This window comes from Hibiscus syriacus, unplaced genomic scaffold, assembly GCF_006381635.1.
Source record: "Hibiscus syriacus cultivar Baekdansim isolate YM2019G1 unplaced genomic scaffold, ASM638163v2 tig00111427_pilon, whole genome shotgun sequence".
NCBI lineage: Eukaryota > Viridiplantae > Streptophyta > Magnoliopsida > Malvales > Malvaceae > Hibiscus > Hibiscus syriacus.
The window spans coordinates 5970711-5994474 of NW_024063088.1; the positions used below are offsets into that span (position 1 = coordinate 5970711).

Genomic DNA, 23764 nt, shown 5'->3' on the forward strand with positions numbered 1-23764 from the left:
GAATGCAATAAAAAATTACTATTATATGCATTTTTCATTTATTCTTAAAAGTGCTAAAATTATTTTAAGCACTAAGTGAAGATAGGTTAGTTAAACCTAATTCTCTCCTAAGTATCCAAAAACGTTCCTTGTCTAAAGGCTTTGCAAAGATATCCGCTAATTGATGCAAAGTATCAACAAATTCTAGAACTACATCTTCCTTAGTGACATGGTCTCTAATGAAGTGATGTCTTATTTCACTGTGCTTAGTTCTAGAATGCTGGATGGGATTTTTAGTGAGACAAATAGCACTAGTATTGTCACACTTGATAGGAATGGTACCTACTTCAATTCCATAATCAAAAATTTGTTGTTTCATCCATAAAACTTGTGCACAATAACTACCAGTTGAAATATATTCAGCTTCAGTGGTAGATAATGCAACACAATTTTGTTTCTTTGAAAACCAAGAAATCAGCGTATTTCCAAGGAATTGGCAAGTACCGGAGGTGCTTTTCCTATCTAATTTACATCCTCCATAATCCGCATCAGAAAAGGCATACAAGCTAAAGCTAGAGTCTCTAGGATACCAAAGTCCTAAACTAGGAGTGTCCTTAAGGTATCTAAAGATTCTCTTAACAGCTAGTAAATGTGATTCTTTAGGGCATGATTGAAATCTAGCACATAAGCAAACACTAAACATAATGTACGGTCTACTTGCAGTTAGATAAAGTAAAGATCCAATCATTGACCTATATAATTTAACATCTACACATTTACCTCCTTCATCTAAGTCAAGCTTTGTTGAAGAGCTCATTGGAGTGTCATGAGGTTTGCCATTTTCCAGTCCAAACTTCTTGAGCATATCTTTGACGTACTTAGCTTGATTGATGAAGATGCCATCTTTTCTTTGCTTGATTTGGAGTCCCAAGAAAAATGAGAGCTCCCCCATCATGCTCATTTCGAATTCATTTTGCATTAGCTTAGAAAATTCTTGGCAAAGAACATCATTAGTAGAACCAAATATTATATCATCAACATAAATTTGAACTACTAATAAATCTTTACCTTTATGCTTTAAAAACAATATAGTGTCAACCTTCCCTTTTGAAAAACCTTTTTCAATTAAAAAGTTTGACAATCTTTCATGCCAAGCTCTTGGAGCTTGTTTTAAACCATAAAGTGCTTTTGTCAATTTAAGAACATGATTTGGAAATTTTGAATCTTCAAAACCTGGAGGTTGTTCCACATACACTTCTTCTTTTATAAAACCATTTAAAAATGCAATTTTAACATCTATTTGATATAATTTAAATTCATGAAAACTTGCAAATGCTAATAACATTCTAATTGCTTCCATCCTAGCTACGAGAGCGTATGTTTCATCATAGTCTATGCCCTCTTCTTGAGTATACCCTTGAGCAACAAGTCTAGCCTTGTTTCTCACTATATTACCACTCTCATAAAGCTTATTCCTAAATATCCATCTAGTACCTACAGTAGATTTATTACTAGGCCTTTCAACTAATGTCCAAACTTTACTTCTCTCAAATTGATTTAACTCTTCTTGCATAGCCATAATCCAATGTTCATCATTTAATGCTTCTTTAATATTCTTAGGCTCTATGCATGAGATAAATGCAACATAATTACAAATATTTCTAAGAGAAGATCGAGTTGTTACCCCTTTGGATGGATCACCTATGATTTCACCATCCTTGACATAGTTATACTCTCTTGGATAAGATACTTCCCTTTTTTTAATGGTTGGATTCTCGAGAGGATCATGAGTTACCTCATCTTTTGTTTCTTCCTTTGATGATGGTTCTCCAACGTCATGTCTAACGTCATTTATAATGTCTACATCATCATTCACACAAGAATCCTTCCTCGGAAGGGGATTATCATCGAAAACAACATGTATAGACTCTTCTACAACTAAAGTTCTTTTATTAAATACTCGATAAGCTTTAGAATTTAAGGAATAACCCAGAAAAATTCCTTCATCGCTTTTAGCATCAAATTCGCCAAGGTTTTCTTTACCGTTGTTCAAAACAAAACATTTACATCCAAAATGATGAAAATAACTAATGTTAGGATTTTTATTTTTGAAAATTTCATATGGAGTTTTCTTTAAAATTTGCCTAATCATTACTCGATTTACAACATAACAAGCGGTATTTGTGGCTTCCGCCCAAAAATATTTTGGCAAATTATTTTCACAAAGCATGGTTCTAGACATTTCTTCTAAAGTTCAATTTTTCCTCTCAATAACTCCATTTTGTTGAGGGGTTCTAGGTGCTGAAAAATTATGGCTAATACCATTAGAATTACAAAATTTAGTAAATCCAAGATTTTCAAATTCAGTGTCATGATCACTCCTAACACTAGTTATAGAGTAACCTTTTTCGTTTTGGATTATTTTTGAAAACGTGATGAATTTTTCTAATGCTTCATCTTTAGTACTTAAGAATAGAACTCAAGTATATCTAGAATAGTCATCTACCAAGACAAATGCATATTGTTTTCCACCCAAGCTAGTAGTTCTAGATGGCCCAAAAAGATCTATATGGATCAATTGTAATACTCTACTAGTTGATACGTCATTAATGGATTTAAAAGAAACTCGCTTTTGTTTTCCTTTAGCACAAGCATCACAGATTTTATCATTATCAAATTTCAGTTTAGGCAGCCCTCTTACTAAGTCTCCTTGAATTAACCATTGCAAAACACTCATGTTAGCATGTCCTAGTCTCCTATGCCATAACCAACTATCATGCTCATCTTTTGCAACTAGGCATAAATTAGTCACATTAATAGAATCTAAATGTACCATGTAAATGTTTCCTATTCTATGACCAACAAGCATAATCCGATTAGATGCAATGTCAATAACTTTACAACCATTAGTTTTAAACATGACATTGAATCTTTTATCACAAAATTGACTAATACTCAAAAGATTATGCTTTAATCCATTCACATATAAAAAAATTTTAATTTGTATGGAAGAGGTATTACCTATTGTACCTATACCTTCAATGTGACCTTTTGAATTATCACCAAAAGTCACTTCTCCTCTATTTTTGGCGTTAAGCTCTATGAACCGATTTTTGTCCCCGGTCATGTGTCTCGAGCATCCACTATCAAGGTACCATGAATTTGAATTTGTTTCCCGTGCCTTATAGCAATGCTCCTTTCCCTACAAACATAGATTAATTTTTGATTTTTGGTACCCAAATTTTTTTGGGTCCATATTCATTAGTTTCCAAAATCCTAGTCCCCTTAGGTATCCATTTGTGTAGGATATCTTTATCTTTAGTATTAATGAGTTCTTTAGGAACCCACATACTTCTAGCGATTTTTTCATTAGAGGTTCTTTGGGGACCTCTATGATTGTAGTTTTTAAAACCTTTTCTAACAAAGTTGGATTTTGAATTTTCTCCTTTTTCAAAACGTTTTGTTCCAACTTTATCAAAAGAAGTTTTAAGATCATCAATTTTCTTTTGATGATCATCATTGACCTTTGAAAGTAAATTTTGCAAATCCAAATATTTCTTTTCAAACTCTTCTAGTTTGATTTGCAAATCTTTGATTTTACTTTCAAGATCGTTGTTGGTTTTGGATATGAGTTTATTTTCATTTTTCAATTTTGAAACATCATTTTTATATTTTAAAAATAATTTCTTATAATCCGAAGCCAACCCATTATATTCCTCTAATAGCTCATCATAGGATAAATCATCAAAATCAGATGAGTTAGAGGTTACCTTAGAATCTTCCCCGAATGCCATCAAGCAAAAGTTTGCTACTTCTTGTTCCTCTTCATCGGAACCTTCTTTATCGCTCCATGTAGCCACATGAGCCTTGTGTTTATTCTTTGATTGACCCTTTCTCTTCAATTGTGGGCAATCATATTTGACATGCCTCAGGTTTTTGTATTCATAGCAAATGATCGGGTCCTTCTCTTTTGGTTCATTTTGAGACCTTCATTTCGTTTGAATTTTCTTCCTCGGTAAGGTCTCATCATTTTTCTGAACCGTTTGGGAAACAATGCCATTTCCTCGTCATCGTCATCTTCATTCGAATCACTCTCATCTTTTGTGGATTTGAGAACAACTCCAATATTTTTCTTCTTCTCCTTCTCCTTTGGTGTCTCGTCAATCTTATCGAGGTTCACCTCATCTTCAAGAATCATTTCATGAGTGAGGAGGGAACCGATTAGTTCTTCAAGAGTTAAGGACGTTAGGTCCTTAGACTCGATGATTGTCGTCTTCATTGATTGTCATGATTTTGGAAGGGAGTAAACTAACTTCCTCATAAGCTTTTCATTTGAAATGATCTCTCCATATGATTTGAGACCATTGACAATCGTTGAGAATCTATCCGTCATAGCTTTGATATCTTCATTTGGTTTCATCCTGAAATTTTCATAGCTATACGTTAGAATACTAATTTTAGATTTTTTTACCTCATCGGTACCTTCATGAGTGACTTGAAGCTTGTCCCATATTTCTTTGGCGGTTGTACAAGATGAAACTCTTCCGTATTCATCTGGTCCAAGAGCACAAAATATAATAGGAATGGCTTTAGAGTTGAGCTGGAACAATCTTGTCTCTCCTTCACTCCACATTCTTGAATGAGTAAGAGGCTTGATATATCCGTCTTCTACAACATTCCATGCTCCCATGTCACTTGCTTGAATGAAGTACATCATCCTATTTTTCCAATAGGCATAGTTAGCCCCATTGAAGAAAGGAGGCTTGTTGACGGGCATCGAATCGAGACCGGAGTAAAATTTTAAAGTGGAGGCCATTGATGACTTTGATTATCGATGTAACTCTTCCCGAATCGAATCAAGAGGCGATTAAACCTTCAAATGAGTTAGGCTCTGATGCTAATTGTTGAGTTAATCTATTGACGAAATCGGCCAAGAGGGGGTGAATTGGCAATTAAAATTTTGGTGGAAGCTTTTGCAGAAAATTGAAAGTAATTGCACAGCGATTTAGAGTGGTTCGACTTTCTCAACCAAAGTCTAAGTCCAGTACCTTAGCTATCCACACTAAGGATTTTCCACAAATTCACTAATTTGTCTTTCTTTTGAGGACAAAGAGTAACCTTACAAACCCTCAAGAATTATACCCCAAATTCTTGAGAACACTCTCTCTCAAAGAGAACAATACAAATTTATAAACTTACAAGGAAATCTTCACAAGGTAGATTGTTTGCACAATTCTAGAACAAAGAAAAGAACACTCAAGAATGAATACAATTGAGTACAAGTAGTGTTCTTGAAAGCAAAATGAATATTGAATGGAAAATAGGCTTGAAATGCTCAAACTTGAGGTTTGATGCTTTCTCTTTGATTCTCTCTTGATTCTAATTGCTTGTTATTTCTTGTTGTTGATCAATGGCTTCTAAGCTTGTTTAAATACACCTTGAATCACTTCTGAACGTTGGGGATCATTAATGAAGTTATTGGAGCCATTTAAGTGTGAAAACAATTAATATTTCTGCTTGGAGCGTGGGGGAATCAGTTCCCTAAGTGTATAATTCAAATATTTCAACCGTTGATCAGGGGGAATCGGTACCCCCTTGGGGGGAATCGGTTCCCTCCAAACATTTTGTTTTTCTTGGAGCAAAACCATTCAGGGGGGAATCGGTACCCCTTGGGGGGAATCGGTTCCCTTTGAGCAATCTGAAATTTTTGGCTTTGAAATGATTCGAAATATTTTGTAAAATTGTTTTGAAATTATTTTAAGATTAAAACTTAATTTTACACTTGAGTAAGGATTAAAAATGACATTTGAAAGATTTGGAGTAATATTTTGATATTCGAATAATTATATCGAATATACTTAGAAAATCTTTTTGGAAAATCTTAAAATTCATTTAACTTAATTTGTTATATCGAAATATCAAAAATGTTTTCAACAATCTCTAAATTTCTGCAAAAGTATCTTTGAACTCTCAACAAGATGTAGTGAATTCAAAATATCATGATATTCTTGTTGTAATGATTGAGAAAGTAAATCAATGATTTCTAATATTTTGTTCATAAGATGTAAAATGAAGTTAAATCAAAGGAAGTCAAAGTCTCTAAAGTTGTTGTCGCTTCTCTACATTTTCGAAATATGTACTTCCTTCATCAATGAGTTTATATAGAACAACACAAGTTGTCACACCCCAATTTAGGGGTAATTTTTTAATATAAAGTATCGAATTAAAATTGTAATAAGTGAAAATTAGGACCAAATTGTAAGTTTCTAAAATTTTTGGTTTAAAAATCTAGAAAGTTCAGGGACTTATCCCTAAATTTTCCCAATTTTTTTGGATAATTAATACCAATTCCCCTCCCCCGATCAGATGAAAAAATCACCAAAATTTCCCCCCCCCAAATCCTTAACCCCTCCAGCTTTCATCCCCCGATTATGTCACCGTCCGACCTCCTTAGTCGTTGCAGCCACTTCCAATCAGACCGCCATCTCGTCCTAACCAAAAGCCCTTTTACCCCTCATTGAGATCGACCGTCGTTCGCCGGGATCAAACGTATGAAGATTCGTCGAAACCCGCCGCCATCACACATTTTTCTTTGATTCCGATCGATCCGGTGATCATCTCGCCTCACCACCGCTGCCAATGCGTTCCCTATCGTCGTCCGCTCCTAGATTGACCGATCTCCTCATCCGAAAATCACACCATCGTTGAACGCCGTGGGGAGTAATCAGTCGACCGCCCCGACCTCCGACGCCACACGCGTCACCACGCGCGACCACCCACGCGTGGGACTTGTTTGGTCCAAGGAGTTTTCCAGAACCAGGTCGACCCGCCTGGTTCGATCCACTGAGTCAACTCGACTGAGTCAATTCGTTGACTTTGATCGAGTCAACTTGTTGACTGTTGCCTGGTTTGACCGTTGACTTTGACCGGTCAGATCGTTGACTGTTGACTTTGACCGAAAAAAGTCAAATTTTCCAAAAATCCCTATTTTATGGTTTTCAATGTCCTGAGTCTGATTTTAAGGTATGTTTGTTCATCGATGTGCTTATGTGAGGCAAGAACAACATTGATAATAAAGGATAACTTGGAAAAAATTGATAAAAGGTATGACGTCTTTCGCTACTGCTACCAATGCCAACTGTAAACAACGGGAAAAATAATGCACATAGTAAGCAAAATGACACTTATTGCTAACTAATGCTTGTAACCCATTCCACTTTCCTCGCATGTTACTTGCACCGTCGTAATCTTGGCCTCGAATATTCTTTTTGTCAAAGCGATAACAAGAAAGAACAGAAAATATCTCATCTTTTAAAGTCACTGCTGAAGTATTAGGAACATGAATAATGCAAAAAATATTCCTTTACTAGACTGAAATTATCAACATACCGTAAAATAATAGCCATTTGGTGTTTTCTTGATACATCCCTTGCTTCGTCAATAATAACCCAAAAGTTTTCTTCACCAATTTCTTCACGGATTGCTCTCTTAATTTTCATTGCCATAATATATAAAATCTCATTTTGTATCTCAGACGAAGTGTAAGAAACATTTTTTTGAACATTTTCTAATACAACTTTTTCAACATCTTTATTATAAGAGGCTAATTGTTTCATGAGTTCAATAAAATTTCCTCGGTTAGATGAAGATTCACTCCCGTCACGACCTCTCATTGATAGCCCTTCTAAAGCTAGTCAACGCAATGCATCTATAGAGGTTTCAAGTCTAAGCCTATTATTTACAATTTGTAATGTTGTTTGCTTATGCAACACTTGTGGCAGGTGTTTAGACTAGTTAAGAAAATCCTCCAATTCTTGCTCAACAATTTTATGAGGTGAATTAGGTTCTGAACCTACATGCATCTTAAAATAACAACTTTTTTCCGTTTACTTTCCTCCAATTCCGAAATACATTCATAGTGAAAATCTTGTGTGATGGATAACTATCTGGTTTGTTAAAAAGAAAGAAAGTAAAACAGAATGCAACATCATTTTCAGGAGAATATTTGAACGAAAGTTTTTGTACCAAGAAAAAGTGAAGAAAATCCGGTAAAAAGTTGACAAAACACATGACAGATGGATGGATTTGTACCATATTGATAAAAAAAAAACACGTCTTAAAAGCATTTCATAGGATGATGAAGATGGTGTGAACACTTATATACTGCAAACTTTACTTAAATTTGATGTTGCATTCACTTATCATGTCCCTACATAATTATACATGTATGAAATAGTGCTTTTTCCCCCTTTCTGCATCACTGCTTTTTCTCAGTCTGGAGAAAAAACGTAAAGCTAACGCCTTCTCTATGCTTTTTATTATCATTCAATTAACCTACAAGTGTTAAGCTACAAGTGCTAAGCTTTCTTTTCTTTTCTTCATATCCCCCTATATTTGATCCTTTTCTTCCTTGTTCAGCTTCGACATATGCCTATTAAAGAAAGCATTTTGATCTTTATACCCTATTTCTATTTATGTGTTCTGTTTCTTGTCCCTGAAGTAATCCCTGCTGAGCTGATCTTCTCTAACTTTGGAGTTCAATTTTAGTTACATGATGAAGAGTAGCCATGAAAGAGAGAGGCAAAGCTGTGGAAGTATACAACAACAACAACAACAACATTGATTTCTTCCAAGACTATACCACTTCATTGGATGTTGTTCCCTGTAGGAGACATCCACAATCATCTTTTGCGGGTGTGTGCGCGTATTGTCTCAAGGACCGTTTGATCAACTTGGTTTGCTCAGAGTGTGGCGAGCAGCGTCTCTCGTCTTGCTCGTGCTCCGAAATCGCCACCAACCCTCGGAATTCATGCACCGGTGGTGAAGTAGGCAGCGTTGGTCGGGTCTCGTTCTTGATAGAGAATGAAAACAAGGAACAAGAAGTTCCGAACCCCAAGGGAAAAAGCAGTAGTAGTGGGAATAATACCAAGTCAGAAGATATTTTCTTGCTCGAGAGAAGCAATAGCAGTTGTGTTGAGATCAAGAAAAAGAATGGATTCTGGAGAATTGGGAGGTTTTTCAAGAAGAAGAGGGACAAAGAGACTAACTGTGGGAAGAGTGTGTGTGGGGTTGATGAGAAAAGTGATTTGTGGCTGGTTGATTACATGGGGGTGTCAAGGTCAAGGTCTCTTTGCAGTTTCAGAGGTGGTGGGTTCTTTGGATCAGAAGATGGAAGTGAGTTGATGAACTTTTCTGGTGCAAGGAGCTCCATTTCAGCCGCTCGGAGTTCCGGTGTCAATGGCGGTTTGGTTTATGATCCTGACAGGAAAAGTGGGTTTAGTGAAGCAGAACCAAGGAGAGGTGGTTTTGATAGTGAAAGAAGAGACAGTACTTTTATAGAGTCTGATATTGCAGACATTAGAGCCGTTAGAAAAAGTGGCCTCAGCGGTGGCGGAGGTGTAATGGATTTCGATGGTGGTTTTAGTGGTGCAAACAGGCGGGTGTTCTCTTTGAAAGAGAGCTATTTTAATGGTGGGGATGATTCAGGCTTCATTGACTTGAAATTTGATTTTCAAACAGAATCTAAAGGGGATATTCCTAGTATGAAGAAGGGTGTTTTGTCTGGTTTTGGCAACATGAGAGAAGGTGATGAATTTGGGCCATATAAATCCAGTAGTTCCATTGAAAATGCACTGCCAATGTCTGGAAATGGAGCTTTTAGGAATGGGAGTTCATATCAGATGACAATGGATGAAAGAAGAATAAAAAAGAGTAAAATAATTTTCAAGGGATGGCGGTGGATTTCAAAGCTCCATTAAAATTGGACCAACCCAGGGAAGAAAAATGAAACATTGAAGCCCCTCTCACGGTGGTTGAACTCACAATTGGTCACCATCAACCTCTCAAATTTCAGTCTTATGTTTTTCCTTTGTTCATTTTCATATGTAATTTTCTTCACATACTTTCTCATTTCTCATCCTTTTGTTTAAGCCTTTCAAGTTGATCAAATCATTAAACATGATTTTCAGAAATGGATGATTAAAGAACTGAAAAAGGAACCAAAAATATTTTGTATTTGTGATGAGATTTATGGAACTGTAACTTACAAATTGGCCTTCAAAGCCTTAAAGAATGGGTGGTGGCATCCATCAGCCTCTTCCTTGTAGGGCTGCTGTGGTGGCACTTTCCTTATATTTTAAAGGTCCCCCCCATTATCAAGGATGTTTCACTATCCTTGGTCTCATATAATGTTTTCTTTACTCGTTAGACTACAGAACAAAAAGATTTTGGTATTTCAGTGTGCTCATCATCATTGCTTTACCATCCTCCTGAGGTTGGAAGAAAACAGGATGCTTGCTTGCATTAGAAAGTAGCACTCCACAAAGCATTCTCTCCTTCCCCGCACCGCCGGTGAACCTCTTTCATCCGATCGGCAGACTTGCAAATTCCACTGCAGCTCCAATCGAAGGAAGCAACACAGGCATTGCCAGCTTGAGCCTTCCATTCACAATCTGCATTCGGGGTGCATTCATTAGACCGACAAGTAACTATGGTTTCGAGTTTCATTTTCCATCGTCTTCTCCTATGCAAACTAATCAAAATTCGAAAAGATTCAGGAGAATTTAAGATATTTACCAGGTGGTGTGCCACAACATAATCTCCGATCATCAATATGCTCAACATCAAGTCCAATAAACCATGAACCAAGTGAAACATCCTCATTAGCATACTTGTGTAAAACATGCCTGGCGTAATCATGCATGTAATATGATCAGCATTAGTACAGTAAACAATGGAAACACTCGAGAAGCAGGCCTGCAGATTCACACACAAGCTTCATTTTAAACAAGGAACTTAGATCTTACTGATTTATCGATATATACGAGGCCAAATCTTTCGAAATGGCATACAACTGTCCAGTAGCATGCCGGAAATATTTATTTCCTGCACCAAATTTCCAGTGTTCAGGTTCATGGTATCTCACTCCCCTGCTCCATAACATAACAATTAAGAAAACCAGTATGCTTTCTCAAGAAAAAAAAAATAACACATCGATAAATTCGGCTCACTTTTTAGAGAGGACGGGGCCAGATTTCATGCACCCTATGTATACACGTGGTTTCTTTCGATGTCTAACTAGAGTTTCACAGAGTGTCGCTGCATAAATTTAACAGGAAACGAGGACTTAAAGAGCAAAGAATTGATAAAATTTAAACGAACACTTGATTACTGTTAACTGCAATAAGTATCATAATTCTCATTGAAAACATATAAGCATTGATCTTCAAACACAACAAAGGCTTTATGCAACTAATACTTGTAACGACAACTAATCGTTTATGTAAAGGATAATTATATAGACAACTGATCCTTTTGTTGTCTGATTGTAAACTTTACTTTTAGTAGACAAATCTCAAAACTTACCTATATTTACATGGACATCATCATCGACTTTGACAAAAAAATCTGCATCCCATAAAGCGACAGCAGTGGCAAAGTATATCTTAGTTTTTGCAGACAACTCAAGATACCCTTCAACATGGTCCTGCTGACATGTAAAACATGTTACTTGGTTTACTTATTTAATCTTTTCACATAGTAAATTGTTATAGAGTGTTCTTAAAGAGCACAGTTAGCCTATATACAAGAGACCATTAGTGACTGAAACAGCCTACCAGTCTCAAGAAGTCTCCGTGCTTCTGATTCTCAGCTTCGATTGCTCGGTCCAAAATACCACCCGTCATGGCACTGGAAAATAGGAAAGAATGGTAGCATACAAGAATCTGTACAAGTAAATTTTTATGCTTATGGCAGAATTCTTTAGGATCTGTGGAGGTGAAATCCGCCTACTATATAGTTTCGATACATGTCAAAGTTCAGCAACCAAAAATAATATAAAGTGAATTAAACCCTCACCTATGCCCAATAACAAAGCGAACAATAATGCCCTTTTCATCCTCCAATTTCTTCCGCTTTTCACCTATTTTCCAGTAGTTTTAGGAAGGAAAACCACAACAGTTTTAACTTGGCAATTCCAATGGCATAACTAGGGAAAGGAACTAATGAGTGTTAAGGGAATAAAGGAAGAGAAGGGTATAAAAAAGGTCAATCCAACCTTGTGGTATCCATGTAGCACGGACCGAATCTCTTCTTTTCCGGCTGCTAAAAGCGGTATTAATTCCTATAACCATCAGATACCTTCTTTTCCTAGATGATTCGGCTCTATTAACATCCGTGGATAACAGTGAACCACCAAGTAAGGACTCTTGTGCTGCCCTAGCAGCAGCTAATTCCATCTCTAAGTTCGAAATAGTCTTATCCAATGTGCTACATCAGAAACAACATGATAAGTTTGTTGATCAGCTACTTCAGAATCAAATCAACCCAAGGCAGAAGCAATACTTACTGTATAGCATGGTGAGTCTTAAAAACCTCCTCAATGATGTCCTTGGATACATGCTTTTCTTCTTTCTGAAACAAATAAAGAAAGCCAATCAACCCAAAAGCCACACAACTTTGGATGCGTAATAAAAAGGCTTAGTACGATGCAATTACGGTACTCACCGCTTTTAGATTACAACCCTCTGAAATTAGTGTAAGGTTTTCAGCTTCCATTGCAGTTTTCCTCATGATACCTTTAGATTGAGGAACAGTCCCCACCCTGTTACAGATTGTACACATTAACAAACCATCATTTAAGCCTCGATAAGATCAACAAGTATGCCACCATTATAAACAAAATGAATCCATATTTTTAACTATAACACAAATATTGAACTGTCAAACGTAATCTATCGAAGTGCCAAGAGAAGGTCAAAAATTCAATGAAGTCTAAGGTCTCATGTTGGAATTGTTTAGTTCTTCATAGCAATGATCTTCAAAGCTGCAGCTTCCATGAGGGGAGTAAAAACATTAAAAGCCAAACAATTAGGTATAGGCCTTAAAAACACTTGAGGATGTTTATATGCCTCAAAAATCTCATTCAAAGAGTCCAAATTACAACTGCTAGATATTATTAAAGCAATGTTACAGACTTACAGTTATTCACAGCATGTGTCAGAATTCTTCTTGTGAGGAATATGGTTAACAATGACATGAATGATATAATTATGGAAGCATATTACATGGGTCATAGAATGATAAGACTGCAAGTTTTTTCCTTCAAAATTTATATAAAAATGGCAACCCTAAAAGGCTGAACTTTTGCATCAGCATAATATTGGATTGAAATTGACACCCCTTTACCAAAAACAAGAAAATTTTGAAACCTCTAAAACTTAAATTCACATCAGAGCATTACTGTTTGTTTCCATAATATGGGAAAAGAAAAGATGTGTTAAAAACTAACACAAGCTTGAATACAACTGCTAACAACAATCAAAATAACCCATCTTTAGAAAATAAGCAAAGTATATTATCAAAACAAGTTTCACCATTGAAATACATAAAATTTTAACTAAACAAAGATCTTAAGGCAAGGTTAAAAAGAATCAAAATTTTGGAATTGAAGAAATGAAAAGCCAAAAGCTCTGAACATTGAGAATTCAATGAAACTGGAAAACCCAAACAAGAAGGATAGTAATAAAACGGATACCTATTGGTGAAGAGCATTCCAGCATAGAAGCAACCCAAACAAAGAAGAAAACTCCATTTCTTGGATACAAAACTTGCAGAATACTGATCTCCTTTTCTTTTAAAAGGCATATTTTGAAAACCTTCAATCTAAATTCCCAGTTACTTATCAAAAGAGATAAACCCCATATGGAAAAGAGGAAGCTTGAGGCAAATCCAAGAGACCAGTAGCAGAAAACGACTCCCAAGAGCTTCAAATATGAAAGGACAAAGCTCAGTTTTTTTAACTTGAAATTTTGTTCCTTTCTTCCTTTAATTGTTTCTGTATATTTTTTTATTGGTTTGCTTGGGTTCTTCTCTCTAATAGATTCTCTAAAATTCACAACTTTGCAGGTAAGGGACTTTGAATGAATACAAGTGAGAAATTGGATACACGTGAGAAGACGGAGACGTGGCAGAAAGCAATTGGATGAAGAGTTTCACTTGATCTTATGTGTTGTCTAGTAATCATGTGAGGAACACCGTTTTAGGTCACGTGGATGCTGCAAAGGAAAGAGATGTCCCACCTCACGAGGAAGCCTGAACAAAGGAGAAAGGGAACATATACCTTCCGAGCAGGGCATAAACAGTCGAGTTCGAGTATTATTGAACTCGTTTCGATTAAATTTGATTCGAAAATTAGTGAGTTTAAAATTATCAAATTTAATTTAAATTAAAAGTTAAAATTCGACTCGAGCTCGAAAAGTTTTCAAATTTGAATCGATCTAAAACTTGAATCTTAAGTACATAAAAATCTACTAGAAATGAATTCATTCAAAAAGAATATTAATCGAATCAAACTTGAATAGTTTGTGATATATATGGTCTCGTTTATAACTATTTTTAAATAAATGTGAGATGAATGAATATAAGATAGTATATGTTCAATGATTCACGATATTTTAATAATAAAAGTTTATACTTCTATATATACGATACTCGAACTTAAAACCTTAAAAAATAAAATAAATGTCTTAATCAGTAAGGTTATTTGATCAATGCTCGTTTATAATTTTTTAATTTTTATCCATCGTTTATAACCTTAATTCCGACTGTCTGGGGATGTCTATCAGAAACATGGACTTGAATTGGAGGAGTGAAATTAAGGTGGAAAAAACATTTTTATATTTATTTAATAATTTAATAATGCATTTAATTATATTAATTAAGTAGTTATTGAATTATTGACAATTAATATTTATCCATATGATCAAATACATGTGAGTTCCCTAATTACTGGGACGCTTGGCTCTCTCGGATTGAGATAGATTTGTTGCTATATTGTTATGTACTTTGTTGAAAACGATGGATTTCGAATCTCTCTAATTATGGAAATAAATAAACTAATTTTCAATAGAAAAATAATTTTTTTTATAGATTTGAGATATATACAATGCAGTGTATATTCAAATACTCATAATCAATTAACAATAAACGTTCATACTTCTGTTGGTGTTCAAACCCGTGCAATAAATTTAGAAATCACTTAATAATGTTTAAATGATTATTTTAGTTTGTTAAATGATTATAAATTTCAACAAATGTGATATTTATTTTATAATAATTTGATAAAATCTAATAAACATTTGAGTAAATTACATATTTAATATCTGAACTATTATTTTTGTTCTGTTTTTGTATCTAAACTTTATTTCTTTTTTTAAAAATATACCTAACATTTAGTTTTGATTTCAATTTGATACAGGACCATTAAAAACTTAACGGTGATATTGATGTGTCACCATAAGATAACACCACATCATCATCGAAAAAAATAAAAAAAATGTCATGTCAGTAGTTTTGTTAATTTTTTAAAGGCTGTGTACCAAATTGAAATCTAAACTAAACATTTAGTTTTTTAACGTTAGGTGACCAAAATGAAACCAAAATGTAATATTAGGCATGATTTTGAAACAAAAAAAAGTTGAGTGACCAAAATAGAACAAATCTGAAATTTGGGACACTAAATTTGTAGTTTATCCTATTTTATAATAGTTTTATAAATTTAAAAGCAAATGAGGAGAGATTGATTTACACAAAAAGTGGAAAAAATGAGATTAAAAAAAGAAAAAAATTGTATGTATATTTGCCTCCCACAATCTCTTGTAAGTTCATAATTGACCCTTTTTAAGCAACTTAGTGGTTCAAAATTAAAGATCCAAAAGTACGGTTTGAAATTGAAAGTGATTTAATCGAATAAAAATAATTCAAACCTTAAATATATAATTGAAAAAAAATACTAGAAACAGTCATCTTCTTCTCCATGCAGGAAGACTAAGCTGAAGCTTTCAATCTAGATTCAAAGTTTTCATTGAAAAATTTAAGGTAAACCCACGGGATAAACCATTATGTAAGATGATGGTTCCACGTACTGGATCTCCATAAATTGCAACATTGATGAAGGGATGGGAATTTAACCCGAAATCAACGGATTTATACTCGATTCAATTTAATAGAGTTAGATTTTTTAAAATAAAAAAAAATTAAGTTTAGGTTGGGTCACGTCAGATTTTATATAAGGGTAAAGTCGGGTCGGGTTTGGATGGAGGGGGAAAAATCTTCTAGCCGACCCGACCCGCAAGTAATGATGTAATTTTTTCATATAAATTTATGGATAATTACTATAATACCCCTCTCTATAGGTTTTTTTTAATAAGGTCCTTATTTTATATCGAGTCGGGTCAGGTCGAGTTGGATTTATACTCTAAACATTTTGGATCGGGTTAGATTTGGATGGATAAAATATGCTCTTCAAGTCGGATTGGATCGGATGAAGGATATATATATTTTTCAGATCGAGTCTAATTTGGGTGAAAGGTATATATATTTCGGATCGGATTGGATCGGGTCGATAAAAAACTAAACCCGTTTCCATCTCTTCATTGATGCATTGGAATTGCCCATCCCGTCTATGGGACTAGGGTTAGGAGGTTAGGACCCCCATTGCCACATCTTGTTGAATGCAATGACTGAAACCCCAAATCACTCACACTGTTATGGAGGATAAATTTTATATTGAGGATAAATTTATAATATATATATATGATTTTATATTGATGATAAATTTTATATTGAGGATAAATTTATATATATATATATATATATATGATTTTATATTGAGGATAAATTTTTGAAATTTTAAGAAAGAATAAATCCTAAAGATGAAAAAATACTATAAAACAAATTAAAATATATAATATTTTTAGATTTTCAGAGAATGACTATCCCTCCCGATCACCTCTCTATCCATCCCATGCTCACTTGCCCCTTTCTTTCGCAACCGAGGAATGGAAGCATCAATATGGATCGTGTCACATTGATGGTAAGGCGTTCAAGGCTTTTCACATGTGAAAGCCAAGTTAGCTGTAAAAGGGACCAATAGGTGCCACGCTGTATCAGCATCCACTTTATTTACAGAACGTTTCACGCATTTCGTATTCCATGTGTCAAGTACCATGGCATTATTACAGCCCTAAAATCAGCAAATGGAAAATTCTCGTAAACTTGAGTAATAAGGTCGCATGTGATGCTTCTATTACATGTAACTGTTAAAGCAAATGAACTTGTCATCTTAAAGTAATAAATGCAAGTAGGTTAAACCTACCTGATCTATACAGATTCGTTAGTTCATTACAGTTACACATGTAACCAACGTTATCTTGGTTAATTGCAATAAATTTCTATGATTCAACCATACAATAAACTATTCCCTGCCATAGGCATAGACATGATAACTTTGGATATTTCTCGACCAGCTCCCACCAAATGAACCAAATGCAGTTTCTACGTACAGTTTCTCTTTCCCAATTTGGCTAGTGATTTGTAATACTTCATCCACATTCCAAATGCAGTAGTGCACTAGTCTTGGCTAGATAGGTCAATGGATTGGATTGGACCCGGACCTGGAGCACTTCATTTTTACTTTGCCCCAATCCAGACGTGCTCCAATTACATAGCCGTAGTATCAAAAATTACTTTTAACGTTTGACTAAATAATCACTTTAAACCCTATTTTTTTAACACATTAACCTCCAACGTTTTATTTTAGAGCAAGATATGCCGAATAAACGGAAAATCATTATTTGACTAACAATCAACGCTTTTCGCTGACATGATAAAGTCCTATATGTCCAAAATATCAATATAACACATACTATATGTCCAAAGTGATAACGACACGTTACATATCCAAAGTGATGTTGTAACATTGTCATGTATTCAAAGTGATGATATAGAACATAACAAGTTATCACTTTAAACACGTAAGACTTATCACATCAGCAACAAACGTTAGTAGTTAGTCAATTAACAGTTATCATCCAACTCAAAACATTTTACCCAAAATGAAATGTTGAAGTCATCAAAGTACTTAAGAAAAATAATGAAGAACAAAGTGATTGTTTTATTAAATGTTAGAAGTAAATTTTAATATTATGCCAACTATATAATACATAAAAAAACTCGATCCAGGCTCAACCCATAGCCGGATCAACATGCTGAATCCTATCGTTTCCACGTTCAAGCAGGGTAGGATTTCTTACCTAACCATATTTTTGTCTTATAAATAAATGGGCAAATCAGAGGTTTGGAAAAGAGAACAAAGACTGCCAAGACATTAGCATTGCTACACCTTTGTTTCATAAGCTAAATAAAAAGTAGCTATCTTATTGTTAAGATACAAAATACTGCCTCAATCCCAAAAATTTTTTACAACTGGAAAGGCAAAGCTATACCTTCAAATAATTTGCCATCCCATCTCTCGACTGATTCAGCCAACAAATCCGGAAGTCGGAACATTTCTTTGTTTGAAATCGACATTGCACGAAGTAGTTTGCATCAAATGAGAAGAAAACAAACCATTTACTTCCAAAAAATTGCTTTGCTTGACGTTCTAGTACAGAGTCAACAACTGAGATCTGTGATCAATCGCATTGAATACAGATGTGCCAGACATGGGAACAAACTGTTTCGTTATAAGCTGCAGCAAACACAAAATTTTCATTTTACGTGCTTGTCAAGTCATGTAAACCACGTAAAATCATTTTTCAGTAATTTTCTCCACACGACAATGGAAATGTGAATTTGAAACACAGCCGACGAAAGACTAAAATGCTACCTTGATTACTTCTTGTGATGCAATTCCTCCAATGACAGCAGCAACAGCATGGAGCTCCGCGGCACCAAATCGACACATTTCATTAATAAGGTCCTCTGTCAATGTTAAGCCAGTACAACCCCAATCATTAACTAGGCTAACAGCTGTTGTTTTTAGCCGAGATATATCCTCATCCAATCCACTGCAAAACAATGACCACATAGTTAGAATGCAAAACTCAGGTTATGATAACAAGAGAAAGAGAAATTTCGAAGTGCTAGGCTTACCCATCAAACTGCCCAGGAAAAAGGTTAAAATTTGCAGCATAGCGGTCAACAGATCTTAGAAGAATATAGAACCCCACAGCAATGCTGAAACAGATAAATAGAAGACTATGTTTTGTAACCAATACACATCACCGTGATTTGAATTGCAAATCAACAATAAAGAATCATTCATAACATATTAAACACAATACTAAAGAAAGGACCTATATTGTCGCTATAACATCACAGATTATCAAACAAATTAACTTAGGTTCCGTTTCGTTGATGTTTTGCCTTTCTCAATAGAAAGTGAAAAACAAAAGATTAGTAAAAAGAACCAAAAACAAGGGACAAGTTGCAAAAAGCAAAAGCACCGATCAGCAGAGCATTAGTTAAGCATTTTATACAACAGAATCTTCAAGTAGTATTAACATATTGTCGTATAAAAGAAAGCTTTCAGATATACATAGACCAATGCCTTTGGTCCAAAAAGAGATTAAAGAACATCATCATACGTTAATATTCAGTGAAAGGGAGAAAATGGGGATGGGAGGATGCATATAATTATGACATTGGGAAGCATCAAAATTCTAGTCACTGGACCTGTAATCTTCGTCAGTTAAATACTTCTGCAGCTCAGAAACGGATGGATTATTATACTCATCCTCAATGGGGCAATACCTACAAACCTACAAAGTAAAAGATTAGACGAGGGACTAACCCAAAAAGGGAACAACTAACTGTGATCTCTTTAGAATCATCAATCAGTACATATTGTACACTATTCTATTAATTGTAACATAAACATTCATGCAGGTCAGCAAGCAGGATGCGGATAACAAAAACTTATGGCAGGAAGATCCAAATTAACAGAAAATTAATGAAAATAAGACTAGAACGACTAATGGCCTTTATATTAGATGGGATAACACCAAAGTATTTGATAAAATGCATTCAACAAAGTACAATAAAGATCAACTGTGGTCCTCCCAATAGTAATACTTGGATGCATGTTATAGGCCCACAATAGTTTACTTGCCTCATCTGCAATTGTTATGAATGATTGAAGTGCTTCTCATGTCAATGAGGATACATGTAATAGATTGAACCATTAAATAGCAACATATAAAAAAAATGTAGCACGCTTTCTTTGAGTTTTCTAGCATTTTTACAAAAGCTTTTTATCGTAGCTTTAGGAATACTATGGGGATCTCTACCGATTTTCTTGAGAATATTCCGAACTCGTTCTTCAACGACAAGATAATCAGCCTCAGACTTAGCCTAATAGATCTTCTGCAAGTTTACATAATGCCTGAACAATAGAATTGATTGAGTGGTTATTCTCGGATTTAGACAAAAGGAATGCTAGAAATTTTGTAGGGATCAATCACAAACTCAGTTGAAGATGTCATATCCAGTATCGACCCCTCATGTGGTACCTCCCCACCACCTTCATTCGCAATAAACTCCTGCATAAAGTTCACAATTGCAAATACTAATTTCAATCTTGAGAAACTTGTAGGAGCTTGATTAGAATTAAGTAAAATTATAACAGGATGGATGTTGATTAAGTATTCAATATTCTTTAACAGTTGTAAATAGTTAAAGTAATATTACCATGAATGTCACATGAAAAATGCAGGTTTAAACTATATCAACAGTATCTTATTTAGTTGCAGAACATAAATAAAGCAAATACCATGCCACCAAAACTCTCGCCAAAACCCCACAGCTCTCTTACACCACGCTAATGGTCACGCATGAGAGACACTTCCCATAGATGGTGTCACTAAAATGAAGAAATCAGACAATAAAAAGTTGAAAACTAATTCAAATTATTGCGACAACATTGCAACTCAAATTTCATCTAAAATTTTCCCAGAAATATTTGAAAGAAAGAGGGAAATGGTTCTGAGAGAAGGGTCATAAAATGAGAAAAGGTCAAATTACCCACCATCCAGCATGGTTTTCAGAAAGTCCATAGGGTTTACCAGTCTATACATGTATTAACAGACAAGGGTCCATTATAACAACAAAGCTATTGGGTGCCATTGTGCACAATAACACTTCAGCAACAGTATATACAGGAGTAAATCATTATTGAGGTTATAGCAAGGGCGGGTTAACTTTTAAATCACCAACCTTCAAAGCTGCTACCATTACCCAAAATTCAGAAGAACCAGTGCCAACGTCAGCACAGCTATCATTAATTATCCGCTGCAAATCTGAACCTGGTATTTTTTAAGAAAAAGGGAAGTGGGGTGGTTAAGTATCAACCAAAGTAGTATTTAGTTCTCCCAGTCGATACTAACACAATACCGAAAACAACTAAACCAATGTAAAGCATACTGCATTGCAATTACAAAAAAGAATCTTCAATCTAGTGTCTACCAAATCATACAAAGGGTACTTTCCCCACTCAATTTGTTTCACATCAATAAGTTCTCTGCAAAATGTATAGGAAGTAATGTATTACGATGAACAAAGAGCAAGGTGCCTCGAATCTTTTCCCTCATAAACATAATATACAAGATTAAAACCAACTCCAATACCAGCCAGAAAGTGTTGCCAGGGGTCAGATGGCTTTCAAGGTCCAAGGCTATAGAAGTCAGGGCATCTTCTCTAAACCAAATAAGTTTTTCATTTCATTTCTCATAAAAGACAAAATGATTTCAACATAAATCCTTTAACCATCCAAAGAGTTTGACTTATGACTCTGCTAAGACAAACTTACTGATTCCTTGAGGAGCAAACACTTTAAAGGAGGCATCAATAGCTTCTGTATAGTTTTCTTCATCCATTGCAGCCATCCTGGATTTGAGAAGTTCCTAAAATGTCCAAGGATTAAACCTAAATATCAGACATAAATCAGAAGAAATAAAATCTAGCAGATAAATATACAGAAATGTGAACCTTGAACTCTCTTTTCGCTTCCCTGGTTGATGGTAGAGTACCTCCATGGCTAGTTTTCCGCTCATCGGCCATCTTAACAAGGATGACAACATATGGTATGTGTTTATGAGCAACAGGATCTTGCACATTTAGGTCAATAGCTTCAGCAAACCTATTGTGGAAAACAAAGGATATGAGCTTACTGCTTAGAGTTCAGAGAATACTCAAACATTTTGCAAGAGCACAATAGAGTTAAAAAAATTAAGGAACACCATTCAAAGAATTATAGAAATCCTTGGGACACACCAAAGGTGTGGTTTAATCCCAACATTATGGAAAATTATCTACTTAGCTCCCCCACCAAGTACAAAAAATTTGACCATGTACCATAAGAGGGGAGATTACATGATTTTCGGGAGATGAGTTTTGGCATCCAAAATAGAAAAATACAATGAACGTTCTATCTAAGCTCAAAGATGTTTTAACAGTTAATTTGACATTAGAAATACATAATAGTGCAAGCTTATAGAAAATTGAGAAATCAAACCATCCACAAGAAAAGAAGTAAAAGATCGATACCCTCTCAACTCAGGCCATGGGTTATTTAACCGAAGGTCATCTAGAAAATGGTCAGGCTTTGACTCAATTACAGTGTGTTGCTGCTACGAGCAAAACATGAACATCATTTTAATACATTTTACATTTTTTGTTGTCTAAATATTAAACTCTTGAAAAATATCGAATAACCATCCATTTTTTATTGTTCAATAGAAATTCAAGATTTGTTCCTGCTGATATCAAGCTATATCAGTGAGTTATCATTGCCATAACAACTGATACATAGGATGAAAATGCAAAAAAATAGACCATAACATGTTACCTTCACACTGATTCGAACTAAACCTGTTAGGCCATAGGAGCGAGCAAAAATCAACATCACATTTTCTTGTCCACAGATTCTATCAAGCTTCACCATAGATTCTTCCACCAACTGAAACAACAACATAGTTAAAAGGGAAGATTCATAAGATAAGGAAACATAAAACCAGATGATTCTTTTAAGAAACAAAGCAACACAAAGTTACAAACAAATTCACAGAATTCCAAATTCTCTTTGTGTACGTAGACAACAATTAAACCAGACTTAAACTATGAACAAAAAACTTTTTAAGTAACTATTAGTTAGTGGTCTAAAAATGGCAGCTAACAGTTAAGTTCATAGGTGAAGTTAAGGAATGGGATGATTCCTTACCTGAGTGGCTACAACCAAGGTAAATTGAGAAAAGAAAGATGGATTGGTGTCTATTAAAGCCTCAGGATACTCTTCAATAAACTTCGCTTTAACAGCATCATTCAGCTCTTGGAGGAATGAGCAAACACATTTGGCCTTTGACTGACCAAGGCTTGAATCATCCACTATTACAGAACAATTCCCAAAATTAGAAGATAAGATTATTACAACCCCCCCCCCACCCCAAAAAAAGGACATTAAATAACCAGAAAATGAAAAGGGGAAACCATACTGAAACCTACCCATAAAATTGTTTCCAAGGTCACCAAATTCAACCTTAGATCCATCGAGTATAGTAATGCTCCCAACACCACCAAGAACAAGATTCTTCAAAGTCTCAGAACCATTCGGCCACAATTTAATAAGCATATGCTCGCTTTCTCGAGAGCTGCTTGCCCTTTTTCACCCCATATCCTACCATTTATTTAAAGAAAATAAAATTATTCGGGAGGAGAAATCTATTAAGACGTGAATTCTTCTAACAATTTCTAATTTCTTCTGGGAAAAAAAGAAAATCTTACAAAGAAAAAAATAACAAAAAATAATGAACAAAAAAGAGAGCTTACCTGAGCTGGCGATCGTATTTGGTTTTAGGTTCCGCCATTGTTAAGCTTCAATATGGTTCTTCGCTTGTACACTCCGCAGTACGCATAGACCACGCACCGACCGTCTATGTTTTAAGGAAAGCGG

The 23764-nt window shown here is 34.9% G+C and overlaps 2 protein-coding genes and 1 pseudogene across 3 annotated transcripts; 1 reads left to right on the forward strand and 2 right to left on the reverse strand.

Annotated features, from left to right (window-relative positions):
• The first annotated feature begins 8168 nt into the window (after window positions 1-8168).
• On the forward strand, window positions 8169-9950 carry LOC120163168. Its single transcript, XM_039173168.1, has 2 exons — window positions 8169-8418; window positions 8527-9950. The coding sequence occupies exon 2, from the start codon at window positions 8547-8549 to the stop codon at window positions 9735-9737; it is 1191 nt and encodes a 396-aa protein (XP_039029099.1). The 5' UTR covers window positions 8169-8418; window positions 8527-8546; the 3' UTR covers window positions 9738-9950.
• A 23-nt stretch (window positions 9951-9973) lies between these two features.
• Window positions 9974-13910, reverse strand: LOC120163167 (probable beta-1,3-galactosyltransferase 2). 2 transcript variants are annotated; one of them, XM_039173167.1, is made up of 11 exons: window positions 13514-13910; window positions 12484-12580; window positions 12326-12390; window positions 12035-12246; window positions 11836-11899; window positions 11595-11667; window positions 11344-11464; window positions 10989-11076; window positions 10785-10907; window positions 10555-10664; window positions 9974-10430 (listed from the first exon to the last, which is right to left on the reverse strand). In XM_039173167.1, exons 1-11 carry the CDS (start codon window positions 13621-13623, stop codon window positions 10282-10284), a joined length of 1212 nt encoding a protein of 403 aa, XP_039029098.1. In that variant the 5' UTR covers window positions 13624-13910; the 3' UTR covers window positions 9974-10281. The 2 variants fall into 2 exon arrangements, with proteins under 2 accessions (XP_039029098.1, XP_039029097.1); XM_039173166.1 differs by having other exon boundaries at window positions 11344-11467.
• A 4242-nt stretch (window positions 13911-18152) lies between these two features.
• Window positions 18153-23693, reverse strand: LOC120163178 (annotated as a pseudogene).
• Between the last annotated feature and the right edge of the window lie 71 nt (window positions 23694-23764).

Coding starts and splice junctions, on each gene's coding strand:
- LOC120163168 (XM_039173168.1), top strand. CDS start 8,547: ATGAAAGAGAGAGGCAAAGCTGTGGAAGTATACAACAACAACAACAAC.
- LOC120163167 (XM_039173166.1), bottom strand. CDS start 13,623: ATGCCTTTTAAAAGAAAAGGAGATCAGTATTCTGCAAGTTTTGTATCC. Junction 11,468..11,594: donor ACGGAGACTTCTTGAGACTG/GTAGGCTGTTTC, acceptor TTTACATGTCAG/CAGGACCATGTTGAAGGGTA. Junction 10,431..10,554: donor ATGTTGTGGCACACCACCTG/GTAAATATCTTA, acceptor CCCCGAATGCAG/ATTGTGAATGGAAGGCTCAA.